At 45.1% G+C, this 20,882-nt stretch overlaps 2 protein-coding genes across 3 annotated transcripts; one reads left to right on the top strand and one right to left on the bottom strand.

Moving 5' to 3' along the window:
* Positions 1-4,089: 4,089 nt before the first annotated feature.
* On the bottom strand, positions 4,090-6,893 carry mrpl22 (mitochondrial ribosomal protein L22). Its single transcript, XM_084029434.1, has 7 exons — positions 6,839-6,893; positions 6,696-6,738; positions 6,273-6,408; positions 6,042-6,107; positions 5,240-5,317; positions 5,079-5,148; positions 4,090-4,397 (listed from the first exon to the last, which is right to left on the bottom strand). Exons 1-7 carry the CDS (start codon positions 6,861-6,863, stop codon positions 4,189-4,191), a joined length of 627 nt encoding a protein of 208 aa, XP_083885560.1. The 5' UTR covers positions 6,864-6,893; the 3' UTR covers positions 4,090-4,188.
* A 261-nt stretch (positions 6,894-7,154) lies between these two features.
* On the top strand, positions 7,155-20,640 carry gemin5 (gem (nuclear organelle) associated protein 5). 2 transcript variants are annotated; one of them, XM_084028292.1, is made up of 27 exons: positions 7,155-7,398; positions 8,096-8,250; positions 9,061-9,242; positions 9,567-9,718; positions 9,802-9,900; positions 10,150-10,282; positions 10,390-10,555; positions 10,785-10,997; positions 11,486-11,571; positions 12,070-12,152; positions 12,858-12,994; positions 13,294-13,367; positions 13,531-13,712; positions 13,790-13,929; positions 14,038-14,422; positions 14,511-14,567; positions 15,286-15,411; positions 15,501-15,596; positions 15,735-15,872; positions 17,635-17,782; positions 17,892-18,011; positions 18,098-18,308; positions 18,611-18,877; positions 18,998-19,160; positions 19,385-19,832; positions 20,110-20,197; positions 20,391-20,640. In XM_084028292.1, the coding sequence occupies exons 1-27, from the start codon at positions 7,257-7,259 to the stop codon at positions 20,553-20,555; spliced, it is 4,356 nt and encodes a 1,451-aa protein (XP_083884418.1). In that variant the 5' UTR covers positions 7,155-7,256; the 3' UTR covers positions 20,556-20,640. The 2 variants fall into 2 exon arrangements, with proteins under 2 accessions (XP_083884418.1, XP_083884419.1); XM_084028293.1 differs by lacking the exon at positions 20,391-20,640 and adding an exon at positions 20,288-20,323 and having other exon boundaries at positions 20,110-20,218.
* Positions 20,641-20,882: the final 242 nt, after the last annotated feature.

Genomic DNA, 20,882 nt, shown 5'->3' with positions numbered 1-20,882 from the left:
ATTAATAAAAAAAACAGCCTCGCAGGTGATCTTTCCAAAAACAAATCCACTGCAATATTGAACTACAGCGAAAACAGATGAGCACTAAAGTACTTTTTCTTTCTGCGACTTTCTTCCTCTCTTTTTCTTTTAAAAACAGATGTGTCCCTGTCAGAGATAAAGACTGTGAGATTTTTTTATTCTTTTTTTTTTTTTTATCCCAGGGAGAAAGAGGTGAATGTGGCTTTATTGGAGTCTGTCCAGAGAACTAACAAAGTGTTTTGTGTCTGGATTTGTTTCTCAAGGGCAAAGCGTCCAGCGGCGGCCAGCAGACAGCCGGCTCTCTGGTGTTTGTGTATTTCATTTGGGACCTAACGCTATTTTGCGTCTGTCGTTCTCTGCACACAGCCACTGTGGAGGGAGAGAGAGAGAGAAAAAGTTCAAAAGGAAATGAATAACACCCTCAGGCGCTCCGCGCACAACTGGCTTCTGATTTCTATTTGTTTCTCAATCTGAGCCTCCGCTGGGTCGCCCCGGCACATTGACCGACAACCGACATTAAAAACTAATGAAAGGAAGCATCATGACATCCCATTCTTTAATGCAGGTGTGTGTGTGTGTGTGTGTGTGTGTGTGTGTGTGTGTGTGTGTGTGTGTCAGCCCCGGTGTTGTGTGGTGAATACACTTGTGTACGGAAGATTTTCAGTGCACAATTTCACCCATCATGAATAATGAAGCCCATAACTATTTGAATCTTTCCTCCGGTTCAATTCCCAACGCCGGTGACACGTCGTCTTGTCTTATTGCTTGATGAGCTCATCTTCGTGATGAGACGATACATAATTCACTTTGTGTACCCGCCGAACTCCAGCATGACTTGGGAGGGGGGGGGGGGGGGGGGGGATTCGTTTTTCTTTCTTTCTTTTTTATCAATTATTGATGTGACTTCCACAATAAGAAAGATAAATGTTTCACCACATTAGTGACACTTCTGGAAACGGTGTGTTGGTTTCACATGTAGTATGCATGTAAGTGTGTGATATTAATAGAAGGATTAAAGATATGTTTTAGTATTTATTGGACAGCCGACAAGGCGAGACAGGCAGGAAACAAGGGGCGAGCGAGTGGTGCGGCATACAAAAGTTCATGATCGAACCAAGATGTCGTTATATTTAATTCATATTTGGCTATTTGATCCCCAAACAACAGGACTGACTCCGTCTGCTGATGAAGACCATGTGATGTGGCTGAAAGCCTCGGCCATTAATCAGCGGTGTTGCTTCTTCACTGGTCCGATTCACAGAAACCTGTTCCCCTCTGACGGAAAGCCCCAGATGAACCACGAGCCTCTCAGGTTTATTGGCCGAAGCTTTGCCAAAAACATTTTTCACTTCAATCTCATCGTGTGTGTGTGTGTGTGTGTGTGTGTGTGTGTGTTAGCGTCAGTAGTCGTCTGAACAACGGCGGCTAATTGGTTGATATTGATAAGTCGTTTCTACGCCTGCGTGCTGTCTTTGCATGATTACTGTTGGGGGAAAGGAAGGTGGTCTGTTTTTTTTCACTTGACTACGCTCTTGAACGCATCATTGTTCAGTCATTTCATTTCATGGATACATTATCATCGCGGTGCTTTTAAAGGGACGCCAACATTCATCCCTGGATTTTTTTTTTTTTGGAAGGTTCTCACTTAACAACAGCCAACAGACTCCATGATTGGACTTCACTTACTCCTTTTTTGATGATTTTTTTTTAAAATTACACATTTGGCTAGCTAGCCAAATGAAAAACCACAATGAGTTTCTTATTTTGTTCCAACAATGATAGGAACCAGTCCAACTTCCCACTATGAAGACGACCTGATAATGATATATCCCTCACTGGCTTCCCATTCTCAAAGGACCAACCAGTTGTATTTGTTGGAACACAAGAGGTGCTGCTACTGGGAATTTAACTTCACTATCATCGTCATGTTTCGGCTGACAAATAGGAGGACATTTAAGCACAGAACTGCCAAACATATGTTTGAGATGAGTGAGTTTGCCCCCCAGAAAGCAGCGACTGTCATACAAAGGCACACAACCCAAACACACAACCTGCACATATGAGGTAACGCTGGAAAGTGAAGGGAGGGAAGACGGAGACTAAATAGAGCAGGAGGCGGGGAGACAACGAGGCACAGGTGAGACACGTTAGGGCAGGTTGGTAATCAACCTGAGGGCAGGGAAGTCAAGACACCTGAGACGAGAGGGGCGGGAACAGGAAATAACTTCTTAAAACAGGAAATGGAAAAAAAGAACCCAAGAAAATAATAAGAATTTAAGAAGAAGACCTATTTTGATGGTGGCAAAGATGTTTAATTAAAGGATGATATTAAAAAGAATGTTAAAGTTAAAATAATTAAAATTCCACCAAAGGTTCCCTGCATGTTTGTGCGATCAGGGAGTCAGAGTAAACAGACAGTCAGGTAAAGAAGTGAGAAAATAGAAAAAGGGAACCTTTTGCTCCCCTTGAAGTCTACTGCTTTGTGCCGTGGGACCGAGCCGGTCTCCAACCGGAGATTGAGGGCACTTGTCTGCTGAAATTGGGGCCAGCAGATGGCATTTTATTTGAAAATGCACTCAAAGCCGCTCAGAGCTGACAAGGTCTTTGGAGGGACGTAGTGACAGGCAGACACGCGAGCCGGATCAATCACATCAGGAACAGGAAACTAAAGGCCAATTAGGAACAGCGGAGACCAAAGCTCCGAGCCTCGGCAACACCGAGACGCTGTAACCTTTAGAAAATACAAAATTCCCAAAGAGGACGTTTTCTCATATCTCTGGCTCTGATTTTTTTGTTCTTCTAAGGATGTTTTCTTTGCCTCTAAATTCAATTTATTAGCAGACAGACAAAACAGACAAACATGATGAGAGCTTCAAAAGAGAATGCAAATAACAAATGGCCACATAGCTACACGTCCTGCGGGTTTTAGATAACAAAAGTTAAATGAATAAGCAATTTACATGTCAGTCCTCTGAAAAACATGAAAATGTTAAGTGTAAACTGTAGTTGAACATGACGGAAAATGGTGATTCTAAAAAAGTCAAATTTACTTCTGAAATTTCATTTTTAAAAACATGACGTTTTTCGCCAGACTGAAGCCTCCCAGACAAGCCAGTCACTTCCAGCTCATCACTTCCTGTGTTTTAAGAAAGGCAACGAGGCAGCTCTGACGATGTCCGCAGGCCAGTTCCTCGAAGACGAGTGGGATGTGAAGTGAAGGGATGAAGAACAGTGAAGCCGACGGGTTTGTTCTCCTGGCTGGGAGGAGTTGTGGTGACTGCTGTCACCCTGAACGCAACGACCAGACGCATCACAGCGACAGACACACCATTAAGGCTCTATTTTCACACGAATACACTGATATTCGTTTGCTGAGGTACAGTGGGATGTTTATCCGCCCTATTAGGAAAACTATGAAAACATTAAATGACAGAGTAAATATCCTTCACTCCTCACAAACGTTTAAAGTTGTATTCAATTGGTTGAGTAGCCTGTTTGCTGAATGGAGGCGTGATAAATGACAAATGTTTTGGAAGGACTGCGTAATTCGGCATGGTCATTATAACCATCATTTGGTTAGGGTTGGCTCACTATTTAAAGCTGCTGTTTTATTTGGAAGCCGTTATCTCAAAATGCACATTAGCAGCAGTGAAAACAAATAAAGCTTGCGTTAATTGTCTGCACTTGTGGATTTGGTATTAAATTCCCCTTATTTTCCATTTCCTGTGACGTACCTATCTTACCAGCAGACTTTCCTTTCTGTTGATTTTGTTTGTTTCAGCCAAGGTCAAACCATTTCCTACCTTCATTAATTATAAATATATTCAACTATTTTAATTTGGTTAGCAATTAGTGCACAAATAAACGTATAAAAATGTGATTAAAAAGGAAAACACAATAAGCATTTTACACAACCGTTCAGCTATTGTTCCGATTACATGGAGACAGTTACTGTATGTGATTTAACTAGCTGCCCTTTCTTAAACAGCTTCATGATCTCTATTTAAAACTGCATCACGGGCCCCAATCAATGTTATTTAAATCAAACATGAGATAATGAAAAACCAAAATGTGCGTTACGGTACACATTCACTCATTTATTTACAAATGTCAAACGACACACACAGACATAAGGTACGTAAAAAGGTAGATATCCCATCCGATGGTCTACAGACTGTGGATGATGGTTCGATTCTTGAGGTTCTGGACGTACTCTTTGGCCTGGTCGAAGCTCGTCCTCTCCTCCAGTACGGGCGGCGGGCCCTCCACCAGTTTAACAAAGTAGTGACAGTAAACTTTGTCCATGATGCCAAACATCCCGCGGCCGTGGTAACGGATGCGCTTCAGGTACTTCCCTTTGCCGGAGAAGGACTCGGCTGCAGGGGAGACGAGAGGGAGGCGACGGAGTGTGATTTAAAAGAGGGGAGGAGATAAACGGCACAGAATCCAGAGTTTAGGCTTTTCTGTAATAACGTCACACCATCCGATCTCAAAAGAAATCTACTGCTTTTGAAAGAATATTCATGGCGTGCTTGCCCTCCTACTGAAGGTCGACCCCCCCCATTCTGAAACAGGGATGCACTGATCTGACGTATTCAGTGTCGATACAGATACCAAACATGTGGTCCATTGCATTAAGCTGGATGCCTCTCTACGTGGAAGTAACTAGAATTATTCTTTTAATCAACATCAGGCTTGACATAAACATCCATTTCTGCGATTTTGTAAAACAAAATTGAACAAATAAATACAGATTTAGTTTACAAGTTGATTGAGTTATTATTAAAAATCTTAAAAATATATAGTAATTACAATTCAAGTGTAACCCTATTTTTAAATGCTTCAACAAATTGGTCAACACTTAAACAGGATTTATACAATATAAAACAAATCAGTGCATCCCTATATTGAAATGTATTTTCTTGCTTTGGGCACAATGGCTGACAGCTTTTGGTGCCTAATGAGATTTTTTAATTACCCACAATGTTAATTAAGGCCAGGTACCTGAGGTTATGTCATGATAAATGTTGCTTTAAAAGAGAAACCAATCAGCTTACCTACATACAGGTTGGATTTGTACTCTACATTGTGATTTTTGACAGCCATCTCCTGAGCTTCCTCCAGAACCTGAAGAAACAAACAGAGCTGTGACATCCCATACATGCATAGATCTAGTGAACAGGTGTGATAATGAAGAGTGAACATGCAGCTTTGAAACCTCTTTCATGATCTTTGCTCCCTTCTTGTCGTTGAACTCCAGCTGTGCGATGGCCTGGTCAATGCTCATCCCTCGGATCTGTGAAGGAGAACAAACGTGGAGATGAAACAACAAATTCAGATCGTAAAAAGAAGCCTGAACATAATGGGTCTATGGACAAGACAACAGGGGAAAAATGGATGCAACAGATCAGATTAAAACTCATAAAACAGACATGGTGAAGACCTTTTGGTGTTAATAATGGAACGTTTTTGGATCCAGGGGCCCGACAACAGAATGCTGCAGCGACGACCCATTTTTTTTGCAGAAAATACGCTCCGTGGCAAACAAATGTTTTGTTCAGAAGGAACAAAATGTTAAAATCTTTTAAGCTTATGTTACCAGGCATCTAACCATGAAAAAAAAACAAACACTGATTTGAGATGATGGAACCAGAAGTGGTTTTAGGACTTATTTCTGCAGCACTCTATTACAACACACCTATTTCATAAATTACAATGGTGGTAGATCATAACAAAATAGTGAAAATGTCTTTTATCGCAATGTTAAGAAATAGTTTGTAAATATCCCTGGATACAACTTTCCATCATATTCCATTCAGCTTTTTTGACAACCTTTTAAAATATCCTAACTAACGAAAGCAGATGAACCACCACCTCCGCTTTACCCCAAATCTCTTAATGTCCTCTCCACTGACTGTCATCAACACCTGCTTGACTGAGGTGCAAAATAACTCCTTAAAGAAGAGACATGATTTCCTTGAATTTACTCCATGATATGATATTGATGAGAAACTCCTCACCATTTTGGCCAGGTACCACATCTTGTCTTTGCTGTACTTGATCTGCCTCCTGCTGTGGTTGATCTCCTGAAGAAGGAAGGGACAGTTCAATGGATATGGAAATGATTGCGTAGCTTATTCAAATTCACACACAGACTCTTTAATTTTTCTTTAAAGTACTTTCATCCACTCCAGTTTCCTGCAGGTCCATCCTTTTCACACCAGATCATAAGAAACCCTGAAAAGACTTACCGCTGGTCTGCGGAGATCTTCGGGCTGCTGTGGAGGATAAACCTTCCGGTTATGTCTCTCCCAGTTCTTTGAGTCCAGTGACGTGCTGGTGTGGAGACATGACAGCTGCTGTGGGCCGCAGCCAAGAACCTGTAACCTGGAGAGACATTTAGGAAAGGGAGGGGGGGAAAGAGGCATTTATTTACATGTTTTCACACACAAATGACGCTACAGACACTGTAAACTGAGTTAGGTTTCATAACAAAAGATACATTACTACACAATTTGAAGGTGAAAACGGCCCAAAGCATTAGTGTAGTTCATGTGGGATTCCTTTGGGATTCTGTCTAAACAACACATACATGCTTTTTGGACTTTTCTTCTCAGATAACATTACATGGGTAGATTTTGTCCTTCTGCAGGAAACGATATCAACGCACTTACCGTGAATGCAACACCGCGGATATATTCCTAAGAAAGGGAACACCTGAAAACAAGTATTAATCTATTAAAATATAGCCAGAATCTTCATACATGTCATGGCATGCCACATTTATAAAACATTTGAGGCTACATTTCTCTCTTACCACGTCCTGTCATTGCAGTCGCCATCTTGCATTTTTTACGACGCTACACGGTTCGCTTTACGGTAGTGATGTTTACAGCGTAAACAGCGACCTTTGAGTTTTGCTATTAGCCGAATTAGCTGCATATACGACATTTTAACTTTGACGTTGTATAAAAATTTACAATTGTCTTAACACTAATGTATACAGAAGCGCTATAAAACAAAATAATGTGGTTTTTTTGTGTTTCGAAACAGCGAACTCGACGTCGTTTGTCCCAAGTAGGATTCCGTACTCGGAAGGATTCTTTTACGACACCACGCTGGCCGCACGGCCGGTAATGTAGTCGCTACGACAGTGGCGTCAACATGTGAGAAGTTCGCATCACTTTACCGGACTACATTAGAGAATTAGTGGATTTAAAACGATCGCTGCCGTCATGCACGAACGGTCGCTCCCCGCCTCTCCCAACTGGTACTGCTCGCGCTGCAGTGACGTCAACGGCGGCGGGTTACTGGGCGTCGGAGCCAAAAACATCATCTACCTGATTGATGCGTCTGCATCCTCCTGCAGGGTTGTAGGTGAGTCTGCTGCTGCTGCACCTTAATATAATCATCACAGCAGTACGATGATTATATAAGTAGATGCAGAAGGGAAACGCATATCTGATCATCAGGCTGGATTGATTAAAACAGTGTATTCCTGAAATTATTGATTACTCAACCACAGAAGCGCCATTTAAATCAAGTTTAACTAACAGATCCTTTTTTTAAACTGGTGTCTCTCAAGGCTTTTTTTCAGGTTTTGGGCTGTTCAGACATTTTTAGACGTCATCTTGGGAACTAGATAATTCTGATTGCTGATTTTGCATTATTCAGTAAACCAAATGAATCAAAAGGGTACTTCAATGATTTATTGGGGCACAATTGTCAAAATCAAACAATAGAGTTCAAGTTCAAGTCATGTTAACGTTGACTTTTAGTAGAAATTAATAATAATAACAAAATACACAGGATCCAACTGTTCTCAATAGCATCTTTCATTAGACTTATAGAAACCCCCTTTACCCTGATGACATCACAGAGAGGTCATCGGGGTCATTTACTCTGAGCCTATGTAAAATAAGTGGGATGTTGTTTTTTTTTATTACTGGAAAAGAATCAGTACAGATGCCCGAGGCTTGTTCCTCAGAGTTTGGTGTGTTGACATTTCTTTCTGTCGTTGCCGTTATGATAAGATGCTGATGTCCAACCCTCTGTGTGGTTTGTTTTTTTTCAGGTGAGCTTGTAGGTCATAAAGAATTGGTGTCTAGCTTTTCCTTCTGCCAGCATGCGGGACAGAGTCACATCTGTGTCAGCGCCTCCAATGATGGGAGTGTTTGCTTCTGGGACTCCGACAGCAAGGTTCTCCTCCGAGAGCAGACAGCTCATCAGGTGAGTGGGACTCCCCTGTTCATTCCATTGCAAACGGAAACGGTGTCAGGCTGGCGCCCCCTGCAGTTTTGCTGGTCAGCTCTGCATCAGCAGCAGAGGTTACTAGGAGGCAGCTTTTGTCAGTTCTGAAGCTGGAGTCGGGCGATGATGCAGATAAATGAGCTTGTCAGGTATGCTCCCGTTTTGGATTTCACGTTGCAGTGCTGTCGTGGCGACTAACCGGTCTGAACTGGACATGATGTGGAGGACAGTTTGCACTCTGCAGGGAGACAAACGGCACAGATTTCTGCCATGCTGCTCCTCTGCAGCAATTCCATCTCTCCCGGGGGCATTTTTAGAGCCGTTGATAAGGTTTCGGGAGGGGATTGCTTATTTAGTTTCCATTATTTGCTTCAAATGATGCCTTAAAGGGATAATTTCCCTGTGGTTTGGTATGCTCTATAAAATAAAAGCCACTGACCGACAGGATGGTTAGGCTCCCATCTTTGAGAACAGATTCAAGCCCTGAAAAGGCCTCAATTTCTATTCATGAAAGCGAAGTGTTGGCCAAACATGAATGATGAAGCAAGAAACAATCAGATATGCTCTGAATCCATTCAGTGAGGGAACAGAGGGCTCTCTATTCTTGTTTTTTCTCTTTCACTTTCAGTTCAGCCAGGACTGATAGAATGTTTAGGACACCAAAGATTGAAACAAATGGGGAGAGAAACCTTTGATCACCTTCAGATAAATGAAAACGTTATTCTGGAGCCTGAAATGTCAAATCTATTTGCATGCAGTATACAGTATGTCATCTTTTTCCACACACAGAACCCGGTCACGGCAGTGCACTGGTCTCCGGTGGATAAAAACCTGGTGGTGTCGGGGGATGAGAAGGGCATTGTGGTCTGTCACTGGTACAACACAGGAGACACCGCCAGCTTCTTCCCGGAGCCCCGCACCATCTTCTGCCTCTCCTGCTCGCCTCACACCTGGAGCTCTGTGGCTGTGGGGTAAGAAGACCTCAGAGAGTCTCTTTAGTGGTTTAAATTACATTTAGATATCTCTTATAATACCAGGGAGTACATTGACATAAACCATTTGTGACTGTGAACTTGAGAAGCCATTATAATATATTATAAAGAAATCCATTTCTCTGAAGCCCTGAAAAGAAAAATACCAATCATAAAATGTGTATTTCTTTAGATTTGCCTTTAAAAACGGCCTAATGGTGTATTTATAACTTTAGTTCCTGTGGTCTCAAATTCTCCCTCGGGCTGCAATACCAAATAAATGATATGAATATGAGTGATTGTGACATCATCGTTCTGTCTAAGGTACAAAGACGGGATGATCGTGCTGATCGACGTGAGTAAGAAAGGCGAGGTGATGCACCGTCTCCGTGGACACGACGACGAGATCCACTCGCTGGCGTGGTCGCCGCTGGCCGGCGAGGATGCCCTCTACAGCAGACCCGAGGACAGCGACGGTAGCAGTCTTTAAATGGATCATTCTGCACAGGGAAAATAAGTGGTAGGAATTGAAGAATAATGCGTTTATTTCCTCCCATAGCGACCGGTGGAGAGCCTGCTGGAGACGAGAAGGGCTGCTACCTCGCGTCGGGGAGCAAAGACCAGACGATGAGGATCTGGAGCTCAGCGAAGGGAAAAAGTAAGAGACTCTTGGGCTGCAAATATCAGATTTTGAGCTCATTCATTATTTGACTATTTGTGTCAAAGTGAGACAAGATCCCTGTAGGTCATCAATAAGGACCAAAACATATTGAACATCATTTATAATAATAATAAAAGTAGTTTTTGCATTTCATTTCAAAAAAGAATAAATAATAATTTGAATTCTAGACGAGTAGCGCGAGAAGTAAAATGATGATTTTTGAGGTTTAACTTCTGCCGCCTGCAGGCGTGATGACTCTGAAGCTGCCCTATCTGAAGAAGAGAGGCTCTGCGGTCGACCCCGGGGTCAAAGAGAGACTCTGGCTCCACGTCCACTGGCCCAAGGGACGACCTTCACAACTGGTGTCCAGCTGCTTCGGGTACACTAATGCCTTATCAATCAGAACATAGTCGAGAAGGCCGACAAAACGTGCAACAGAGCTCAGTAGTGGTCCTCTATATACGTGTGCTCATGTGCGCCCCCCAGTGGCGAGTTGGTGATGTGGGACCTGACCAGGACTGGGAAGCAGAGGTGGACTCTGTTCGGGACATCTGCAGAAGGTCAGAACCACAACAGGATCATCTTCAACATGAGTTCAGTCCGCCTGCAGGATGACAGGGAGCTGCTCATCAGCACCTCTATGGACAGAGAGGTGAGCTTGATAATTGCTTGATAATTGGCCAGAATTTTGTATATTTTTCAGCCCCGATTTTTGGAACTCGCTGTCCCAGATTTCAGTGAAGAATAAAGCATGTTGAACTTCATCTGGTTTGAATGTTTGTTGCTGCTGGCAGGAAATAAAACCTGAATCGAAGTATTTTAACGTCTTTGAATGGCTATGATGAATACGTTCCACCAGCTGACGTGTTTCTTTTGTCCAGATTAAATGCTGGGACCTGGCCTCCCTGGACTGCTGCTGGACTCTGCCCACCCTGGGCGGGTTCGTCTACGCCCTCACCTTCTCCCCCGTAGGCGCAGGGTGTCTGGCGCTCGGCGTCGGTGACAACATGATCCGGGTGTGGAACACGCTGACCACCCAGAACCAGTACGACACCCGGTCCTTCTGGCAGGGCATCAAGTCCAAGGTCACAGCGGTACGAGCTTTTGGTGTGATTTTCTCATTCTCTTTTTTGTTTAAAACAGGATAGTTGTATTTCATATAGTCTGCATGTAACGGAGATCCAAAGGGACATTTTTTCTCTTCTCTAAATGTCTGCTTCTTAATAAAATCCTCCACTGAGCTGCTGATAAGACCTCACAGACTCCTATCAGCCGCTCGCAGCCATAAAACCCACAAGACATTTTCTAAACTCGCTATGATTCAGACTGTAATTTATCAGTTTAAACATCCTTTAATGTTTCACTGGAATCTTCAAACACCCCCCGACACGTCGGAGGTGGATGAGTCACGTCCGTGAATCTAATATCCATCCAGAGCATCTGTGAGGAAGTTTAGTGGAGAGGATTATTACCATCAGGCCGAGACTTCAGTTTGTTTTGCCGCCATTACTCATTTCAGAAAACTTTTATATGACATGAAGATAAGACTGAGTGCATTAAGGAACGTTTCCATCCACTACAGCTGGCGTGGCACCCGAAAAAAGAAGGATCCTTGTCTTTTGGAACAGACGATGGCAAAGTTGGTATCTACGAAGTCTTCTCAAACAGGTAAGATTCATTATTTACTGTTATTTTTTTTGGTTTTTGTTTGAATCTCTCTTAGTTACACAAGTTTCACACGAGATTTGACATGTTATTAAATGAATAAAAAAGAAGAAGGGATCAAATCTGCACATGATGCAAACAAAAGGTGTTTTCTAAAAACATTGCCCACTAAAATAAAGGGTTTTTAACTTTTTCAAACTCACCTGAGTGCCTGTACTTTTTTTCTTTTTGATTAAGCTGCACATGATGCATTTTGGAAAAATATAAACCTTTTGTTTAGAGTAAAACTCCACAGGGCAGCTATTAAACATGATTATTGCACTTTTTGGAGACTTTCTGAAAGTCATGAAGTTTAATCATTGCTTGCTTGTTTTTGCTGAAGGCATGGGTTTTTTTCCTCACTTCTCATAATCCCTCAAGTCCCGAGTCTCATTGTCCCGCAGCTATCTATGTCATGCATTTCTGACGCATGGGCGTTTGTTCTGCTTCGTCTCCTTCCAGGCCTCCTCAGATATCGAGCTCCTATCACCGGAAAACAGTGTACACGCTGGCCTGGGGACCCCCAGTCCCCCCAGTGTCGTTTGGTAAGTTTCCTAATGAACCGTTAGCAACTGCTGCCGTTTTTCCTCCAAATACTCTGACCCAGCAAAAACATTGGCGGTGGGACGCCGAAAACCTGCGAGTCAGCGGAAAAAAAACCGTCTCCGCGCGCCCGGTGAATTTCGACCCTGTAATTGAGAAAAACACTTCATGTTCTCCACTTCTGCCGCTTCGTGGGGAAATCTAGACGTAGGGAGTTAATTTTCACCATCTGTTGGCAGATGACATTTTGATTAACGTATCGGTTTCACGGCTTCGAAAGCCATAAACATGATTGTTGCCGTGCCAACAATCTGCTGATGTGCTCCTCGACGAACAAAAGGGAGCCGCTGTTTGTTTACCGGATCAGCTTCCCTGCATGTTCCTGGCAGCGCGTCTCTCTGATCTCATTGGTTTAGATCCTCTGGATGACTTGAATTAGGTGTTCGGAGGAAATTAGGTGCAGCTGCTTTCTCTGTCGCTGCATATCTCAAGGCTATCAAGTGTTTGTGTTGTTTCTTACATTTAAAGACTGAGTGCTTTGTGTAATACATTTTCAACTTGGACAGAAACCAGGTCTAAAAAGGTTCATATCAGTATTCTCAAAGTTAAATGTAAAGAGAATGCTGATCTGGGGTCAGGTGGCAGGGCAGCGGGTTAAGCAATCCCTCACCCCCAGCTGTGTGTGTGTGTGTGTGTGGTGTGTTCAGGTGCAGCGGGAGGAAAGCCATCCCACAGCCTGTACAGCTGCGCCGGCGAAGGCACCATCCTGCAGCACGATCCGTCCAAGCTGAGCGGAGAGGCGTCGGACATCGACAAGCTGATCAGAGACACCAACGACATCAAGGTGGGAGGGGATGTCCACGAGGTCATCCTCAGCACGTGATTAGATAAGCTGTCGTCCAATTATGTCGCAGAAGTAAAGATGTTTTCAACGCATAGAAACATTTGGCCCAGGTAGAGGTTAAGTTATCTTTATTTGTTTTTGTTTTAATGTCATAATATATCATTTTTCGGATAAACAACACAGCAGAAGTTATCTCCGAACGCCCATCACGGAAAAAGCAATAAAGCTTATTTATGTTGTCAGTCTCTCCTGAATGTAAATGGAGGTGATTTGAATCGGTTCCTCTGCTTCCCCAACAGCACAAGCTGTCTGCACACACCGACCTCAGCTGGAAGCCGGATGGGAAAGTGGTCGCCATCGGCAACGAGGACGGGTGAGTGACCCATCCTGACCTCGTCTCGTAAAAAAAGAGACCATCAGCCTGTGGGGTCCTTCGAGGGCCCGACTGTCAAGTGGACAGCGTGTCGTCTTTAGGCTGCGGGACGGTGGATTTGTTTCTGCGTGACCTCTGACCTCTCGCGTTCTCCCCCTCGCAGGTGCATCGAAGTGTACGAGGCTCCCAGTCTGAAGCTGCTGTGCAGCATCCAGCAGCACCACAAGATCATCAACACGCTGCGCTGGCATCACGGCCACGACTCCCCGCCGGAGCTGCACTTCCTGCTGGCGTCGGGCTCCAGCAACGCCACCGTCTACGTGCACGACCTCCGCGCCGTCATAGGTGGGAGGAAACCCTGAACGCACTTTCCTCTTAACCGGAGAGCTTGTTCGGTACTGATATTTTCCCCCTTGGCACAGAGAACCCTCCGGAAAGCCCCGTGGTGTTGACGGAGCCGCATCGCAGGCTGTGTGGTCACACGTCTAAAATCACCGGCATGGCCTGGAGTCCACACCACGAAGCCCGGCTGGTCACGGTCTCGTATGACGGCACAGCTCAGGTCAGGACCAGACCAGAGTCACGGTCTTGCATTTGCTGCGTTATTATATGTCGTGATTTCTTTGTGATCTTTCCGGAGCTAATAAATCCAACGTTTTCTTCTGTTCAGGTGTGGGATGTGCAGGAAGAGGCAGCTGTCTCCAACTACCGCGGCCACGTGGGTTACCTGCTGTGCGTGGACTGGTCGCCCGTCGATCCGGATGTGATCTGGACCGGAGGGAAGGACTTCACCCTGCAGGAGTGGAGGGTCTCCAAACAAGAGTTCACGAAGCCGCCTAAAGGGAAAAAGATGGTCGGACTAAAGGATAAGATGAAGGCAAATTCAAAGCAGAAGAGGAAGAACAAGAAGGTGTCGGGGGCCGGAGGAGCTGCGCCGCCGGAGCTGAATGGAGAGCCCGGTCCGGGACGAGAGAAGGCGGCGCCGGGACAGGACCAGTCTGGTGACGATGAGGAGGATGAAGTGAGCTCAACGAGCAGTCCGGTACCTCCAACAGGTAAGAGAGTCGTTTTATACAGAAGACTGGTGGGACATTTAACGTATATAATAACATATATATAACCAGCATTACTTTTTGTTTTCAGCCACTTTTGAGACCCAAAGGAAATCCTTCACTGCCATGAAAACCAAAGACAAACCTGGTAAATACTTTGGTTCTATAGAAACTGTGGAATGAAAAACTCTTCAGGTCCAATTCTGTGGCTGGTTCAGATGCGCTTTAATCGCTGACAGTGGAAAAAGGAAGTTGCAGCGTTGCAATAAAGTCCTTTCTGACAAGAGTGGGTTTATATACAGACCAAGGAGGAAGGTGTGATGAGTGGATTTGCATTCAATCAATGCAAAAAGGAATATTAGGAAAATAAAACTGTGAGGTAACACATTTTCTTCTACAATTCCCCATTGATGTTTTTGATGTGTTGTGTTGTAATTTTCATGTGCCATTTGATTACATTTTCTTGTGTGTTTAGTGTTGTCCTATAGGACAAAATGGGGAATTGTAGAAGAAAATGTGTTACCTCACAGTTGTATTTTGAACATCCTTATCTCACATACATTGATCAAGGCCTGATGAATGGCCCCTGTTGTGACCTTGTGTAGAGTTCTCAGGAAGTCTCTTCCTCTTAGAGAGAATTTGTATCAATGCAAATCACACCTTCCTCCTTGTTTTGTATATAACTCTGCCTAAACCCACTCTTGTCAGAAAGGACTTTATTGCAACGCTGTAACTTCCTTTTTCCACTGTCAGCGATTACACCGCATCTGAACCAGCCACAGAATTGGATCTGAAGAGTTTTTATTCCACAAAACTTAAACTGGGTGTATGTATGGATTCGTATGTGACCGCATGTGCGTGTTCAGACTTAAACTTGCTGAAGAAGAAGAAGCCTCGCTCCATGCTGCCCCTCAGCACCTCCATGGACCACCGGCCCAAAGAGGATCTGCTGCAGGACTGCGTCACGCTGGCGTCCGTCAAACACAGCAGCGGTAAGACAGAGCGTGCCACGGAGATGCTCGGCTCAGTGTGTTGGTTTACAGTGCTTTTTTATAACACAACGTGTGTATGTGGTTTCCAGCTCCCCCTGCAGGTTGTGTCCCAGGCCAGGGAGATCACATCCACCTGGGCCTCTTCTCTGACAGACAGGCTCTTTATCGCATGTTTGAGGCTGAAGGTAAGTCGCTTTTCTCAGCCTGAAGTCACGACTGTCCTTGGAGTTTATTTCCTTCACTACCACTGTATGTCAGGGACTTGAATAATGGAATATAAATAGTAAATGGAGTGATGTCATTTTCTCTGCCGTCTACTACAGAGGAGGGTCACGTGGAGGCGGGTCACTACGACTCCGTGGTGTACCTGCGGCTGTGGAGCGGAGACCTGCAGGGGGCGCTGCAGCTGGCCACGGAGAAGGGAGAGCTGAATGACCATCTGCTCTCCATCGCTCCGATGGGTAAAAACCTCTAACCACTAACAGAACTTATAGTTTTTCCTCATCTTTTTTCTTATTACATCTAATTTTAGATGTGCACAAAGAAAATTAAGCTTCCATCTAAGCCAATTCCTGCCAGTAAAGATGACGTTACGGCCACCAGGTCAAATAGCACAGGAGGCACAGAACATAACAAAGAAACTGGTTCAAAGTATTTATTTCCAGTAAACACACACCTTACCATGAACCCTGAAAATAAACAGATCAGATGATCTGGCTAAAAAGAAACAATGAGGAGCTCAGGTCAGCCACACCATGGGCTGTCGGACCTGAAACACCCGACTACGTAATGCAGGAACCTAAACTACCAACAAAAGAACTGAAAACCAAACGTAAGCCAGTCCCATCCATCCTAACCCTCATAAAGAGTGACATATAGGGTGCAGTCGAATAGTCTTTTTTGCTTAGGAAGGTTCCTAACTGAAGAAGTGACCCGGAAGTAAACAAGTGGCCGCCATGATAAGAGCTGTTCGAATTCTCTAAATGCATAGGAAAGGAGCTCCAATGCTTCCTTTCAGAGCTCCTTTAGCATAGGATGCAACGGACCTTCCTATGCCATAGGAAAGGAGATTACGCCGACCCACAATTCTTTGCGAGAGCAACATTTAAAGTGCCGCACACCTCGGCCCTTAATGAAAACAAACGATATGTGCATTTACATATTTAACAATGACTTTCATGCAGACATATAGTAATTGGAATAGTGATAATAAATGTGTGGACAGTGATAATAATTGAATGGTATTTTTTTATTTATTTCAATCATGTTACAAATGTTTGACAAAAACGAAACTAAAACCACAAATGAAAAGTAAATACAGCAAACGGTCAAACAGGAAGGAGGAGCTGCTGGACCTGAAGCCGGTCAGTGAACCAGCTGTTGATAAAACCAACATGTGGAGAAGTGGACGATGCGCTTTTTGTAGTCCATTATTGTAGTTTATCCAGTGCAGACGCACGTCAATCGCCGGTGCCGATCATCAGCTGTCAATCATCAGCGGCCGCGTTTTAATGACGTAGCTTAGTGAAAGTCCGGTCGGATTCTCTGAGCACCGCGGTCGACTATTCCTAAGTCCTTTTGCGTTCTCCTATCGCCTTTCCTTAACCCCGTGACGTTTTCCCCAGAGGTCAAGGAATAGGAGATAGGAATAGGAGTTAGGACCTTATTTTTTGACTATTCCACTGCACCCATAGATACATGAATCTTGAACAACCACAGACTGCTGCCTTCAGGCTGGAGGAGACAAGTGTTCACTGGGGCCTTTTTCAATGTTGGGAGGATCGTCAGGCCAAACGAGCTGCAGCTTGGCAAGGAAACCACGGGAGCAATCAAGGCTCTGACAGGCACCTCCAGAGCATGAGACACAAAGGATCAGAAAAGTGTAAAAGCTAAACTGAACATTTCAAAATTTTGACTTACAGAAGTTGAAATATCGAGTCGTGAGAAGTAAAACGTAACATGACATACTTTTAAAGAAGCAGTCAGTAAGAGTTGAGATGCGTTGCTTCTAGCGGCCTCTCTGGCGAAAGATGGAACTGCAGGCGAGCCTCTGGGACTCACCACCCAACAGTGTCGACTGTCTCTCATCTGCGTGATGCCTTCAAATGCTCCACACTGAATGGAGGACCGTGGTTTTCCCTCGTTGGCGGTCACTTTGCTTCTTGATGACTTTCCTTCTTCACTTCCAAGCATTACTCGTGTCTCCTGTGTTTCCGTCTGCAGCCGGTTTCGAGGTGTGGAGCCGGACGGTGGAGGCCTTCGTCAAGCAGCTGTGTCTGCAGGAGCAGTACCTGAAGGCAGCGTCCCACCTGCTGTCCATCAACAAGGTGTATGAGGCCGTCGACCTGCTGCGCTCTCACAAGCTCTACAGGTTCTCCTTCTTCTACCGTCTTTAATGTATTCATTATATGCTTGTTTTTGTAATATTCTTTGTCATACACCTACACAGTGTTTTATGGACGTTTTTTATTTCATGTCAGGGAGGCCATAGCGCTGGTCAAAGCCAGGCTACCGGCTGAGGAGCCGGTCCTGAAGGAGCTGTACACCAGCTGGGCCGCCATGCTGGAGAAGGACGGGCATTTCTCTGCAGCCGCTAAATGGTGTGAACTGGAAGGATTTGTGGGATTGTTGCCTCGTCCCTTTGTGTTTACAAAATGCATTATTTAAAGCTGCCCTCGCCTTCCAGCTACCTTGCTACCGGCGCCAGTTTCGACGCCACTAAAGTCATCGCCAGGAAGAACGACGTCTCCTCGCTGAGGACGGCGGCCGCTCTAGCGAGGATCTCCGGAGAGGTCGCTCTGGCTCAAACGCTGGCGCTGCGGTGCGCCAAAGACCTGGCCGCCGCTCAGGACTGGATCGGGGCCCAGGAGGTCCTCAGCTCCCAGGAGAGCCTGCTGGTCAGTAGCAAAAAAAACACCCTGGTGGGGCCAATCCAAAATCTGGAATAACCTGCATTTCAAGCCTTTAAAGGGCCAGTCAGAGCATTGCATTGTGGGGTTGTATATGTTGAATCCCAAACTTTACTGTCCACTTGCATCACAACAGAAACAAAAATGTGAATAAAAAGGAAGAACATACATTTCCTTAGCAGTTAATAATTTAAAGAAAACACTTTTTTTTGTATTGAAGGTTTGAAAATGACTTTTCGCCTTCATGAAATAAACAGAAAACATAAAGGTTGTGTCCAACCCTTCTGCAGGTCCACAGGCTGCACCTCTGTGTCGCCGAGCTGCTCGCCGCGGCGCTGACCGACTCCAAAGCTGCACCTCAGCCCCGCCTCTCCAGTCACCCGTGGGCGTCGCCGGCTGAGCCTCACGCCAGCATCCAGGACCGAGTGAGGGACGTGTGGGAGAAGCACTTTGGCGTCTCCCAAACCTCCGAAGGACACCGCGGCGTCGGAGCTCTCCTGCAGGAGCTGAAGTCTGTGGAGAGTCCGACGCCCACCGCCAACATTCCCCTCAGACAGGTGCACGGACCTCCAACCAGTAACTTGATATTTACAAGAAGTGTCTTGCCAGTTAAATCAGCGGTGAAGCAATACGTTTTCTTTTATCTAACGATGTGCTTCTGTCTCTCTCGTCCTCAGGTTCAGCTGTATGCGTCCCTCCATCTGACCCGTGCCGTGCTCAGCTGGTTATTGGACGATGATGGTCAGCTGATAAAGGAGCTGTGGCAGGCGGTGGCCTGGCTCAGAGACGCCGGACACTTCTACGTCTCGGCAGAGCTCTGCAAGCTGCTGTTCCCTGATGGTCCGTCCAATCGAATCAGACGTTTTTCACCAGTTGTTTCATAGAGACGGATATTTGCACGCCAGCTTGCATTTAAGTGGAAAATATTATGAAAAAAACATCTGCTTTGGCGACACCGTGTGGTGACTGGTCACATTGCAATTTAGATCCCAGAATGTCATTTCTGATACATACATAACATTTTAATTGTATTATTTAACGTTATTCTGTTTCTCTTTCATCAGATGACATCAGTGTTTGTTCCAGGAAATACTCCAAAACACTTCTTTACACCGAGGAGGAACCCAAAGCTGCTGCTAAGAGTCTACAGGCGTTTGTCCTTTACCACCATCTGTATGAAACATGGTGGGGCAACGCCACCCAGACCCGGGGCAGATGTGACCCCTCAGCGGTTGCCCCCGGAGACCAGGTGAAGGATGAAGTGTTGAACGGAGACGTGTCTGAAGGGAGCGTCGGCCCGGCGACCCGGAGTTGTGATAAACTGGACATTGACGCGTCCGTGCTTCTGTCCGAGCCTCACGCCGCCTGTCAGGCGGCTCAGAGGGCGGTGAGAGAGATCCAGGATCGGCTGGCAGCCATGGTCCTGATGCACAGCAGAGCCCAGGAGGGGCAGGGAGAGGCAGACCCACCAACGCAGACCTCCACCACCAAGGACTCATCAGACGGACCGGGGTGAGGGCTTCTTTTTGTGATGTTTGAAACTATAAAAAGTGGGATGCTGGGAGATTAAAGAACCTGGCATGTCTGAAATATGAAATTAAAAAAAAAATGTATCAGACCAACACAACATGAATGCAGCACAAATGCCCTGTAGATTGATCAATAGCGTTTCTCTAACATCGTTTTTAGCTTATATATCGGGTTAGGCATGTATTTATAGACATGCAGAAAGTGGTACAGTTGAGGTGGGGCTCCTAATATGTTCTCTCTCTCTGTCTCTCTCTCTCAGGACCGAGGACCAGGAGACTCTGGTGTCTTTGTCCACCAAGATGTCAGGACACCAGAAATGGCTGTCTGACCTGCCTGACACGATCAAGGTACAACTCACCACACAACGCGTACAGAGAAGCAGCTTCCCATGTATTCAACCTTCAATGTATTCAGACTTTGTAACATCTGATCATTAGTCCGTCTGTTTGTTCTCCTGAATCACAAGATGTGAAAGAAGTGCTTTCCACAGATTTCTCCTGATCATCAGTGCTAATGATTCCCATCCGTGTCTCCTCTCAGACGTACCCTCACCCCGACGTTCTCGAATGCTGCCTCGTTCTGCTGCACCTCAGCAAGTCTTCCCAGTCCGTCTCCGAGTCGCTCCGACAGGAGGCCAAAGATCTGCTCCGCCAACACGGAGCGAGTCCCTCCGTCCTCAAAGCCTCCCGGAGATTCCTCGCCTGAATCTCCATCGGTAGACACAAAGAAGCACTTCCACTGTACAGCTTTTTTTTGTTGAATGAAAAAATAAATCTTTGATTACACCTGATTTTTGTTTTGAGTGTACATCCGGAGAAGCTCAAACTGATTGCCGTCAGTGCCGGGGTTCCCTGGAGTTTGGGAGAGATTTGCATTTTGACAGACGTATTATGCAAATTCTCAGCTTTATATGCATGTGTGTGTTTTTATACATCTTTAGCCTGTCTCCTTAAAGCCCAATCTGCTCTGATTGGCTTGCAAGAAAAACATGGCGCACCTGAACTGCATTCTAAATCAGATACTTTTCATGCT

Source organism: Eutrigla gurnardus (assembly GCF_963514095.1).
Source record: "Eutrigla gurnardus genome assembly, chromosome: 15".
Taxonomy (NCBI): Eukaryota; Metazoa; Chordata; class Actinopteri; order Perciformes; family Triglidae; genus Eutrigla; species Eutrigla gurnardus.
Note: the sequence above shows the minus strand (reverse complement) of the source record. Positions and strands in the feature narration are given on the sequence as shown.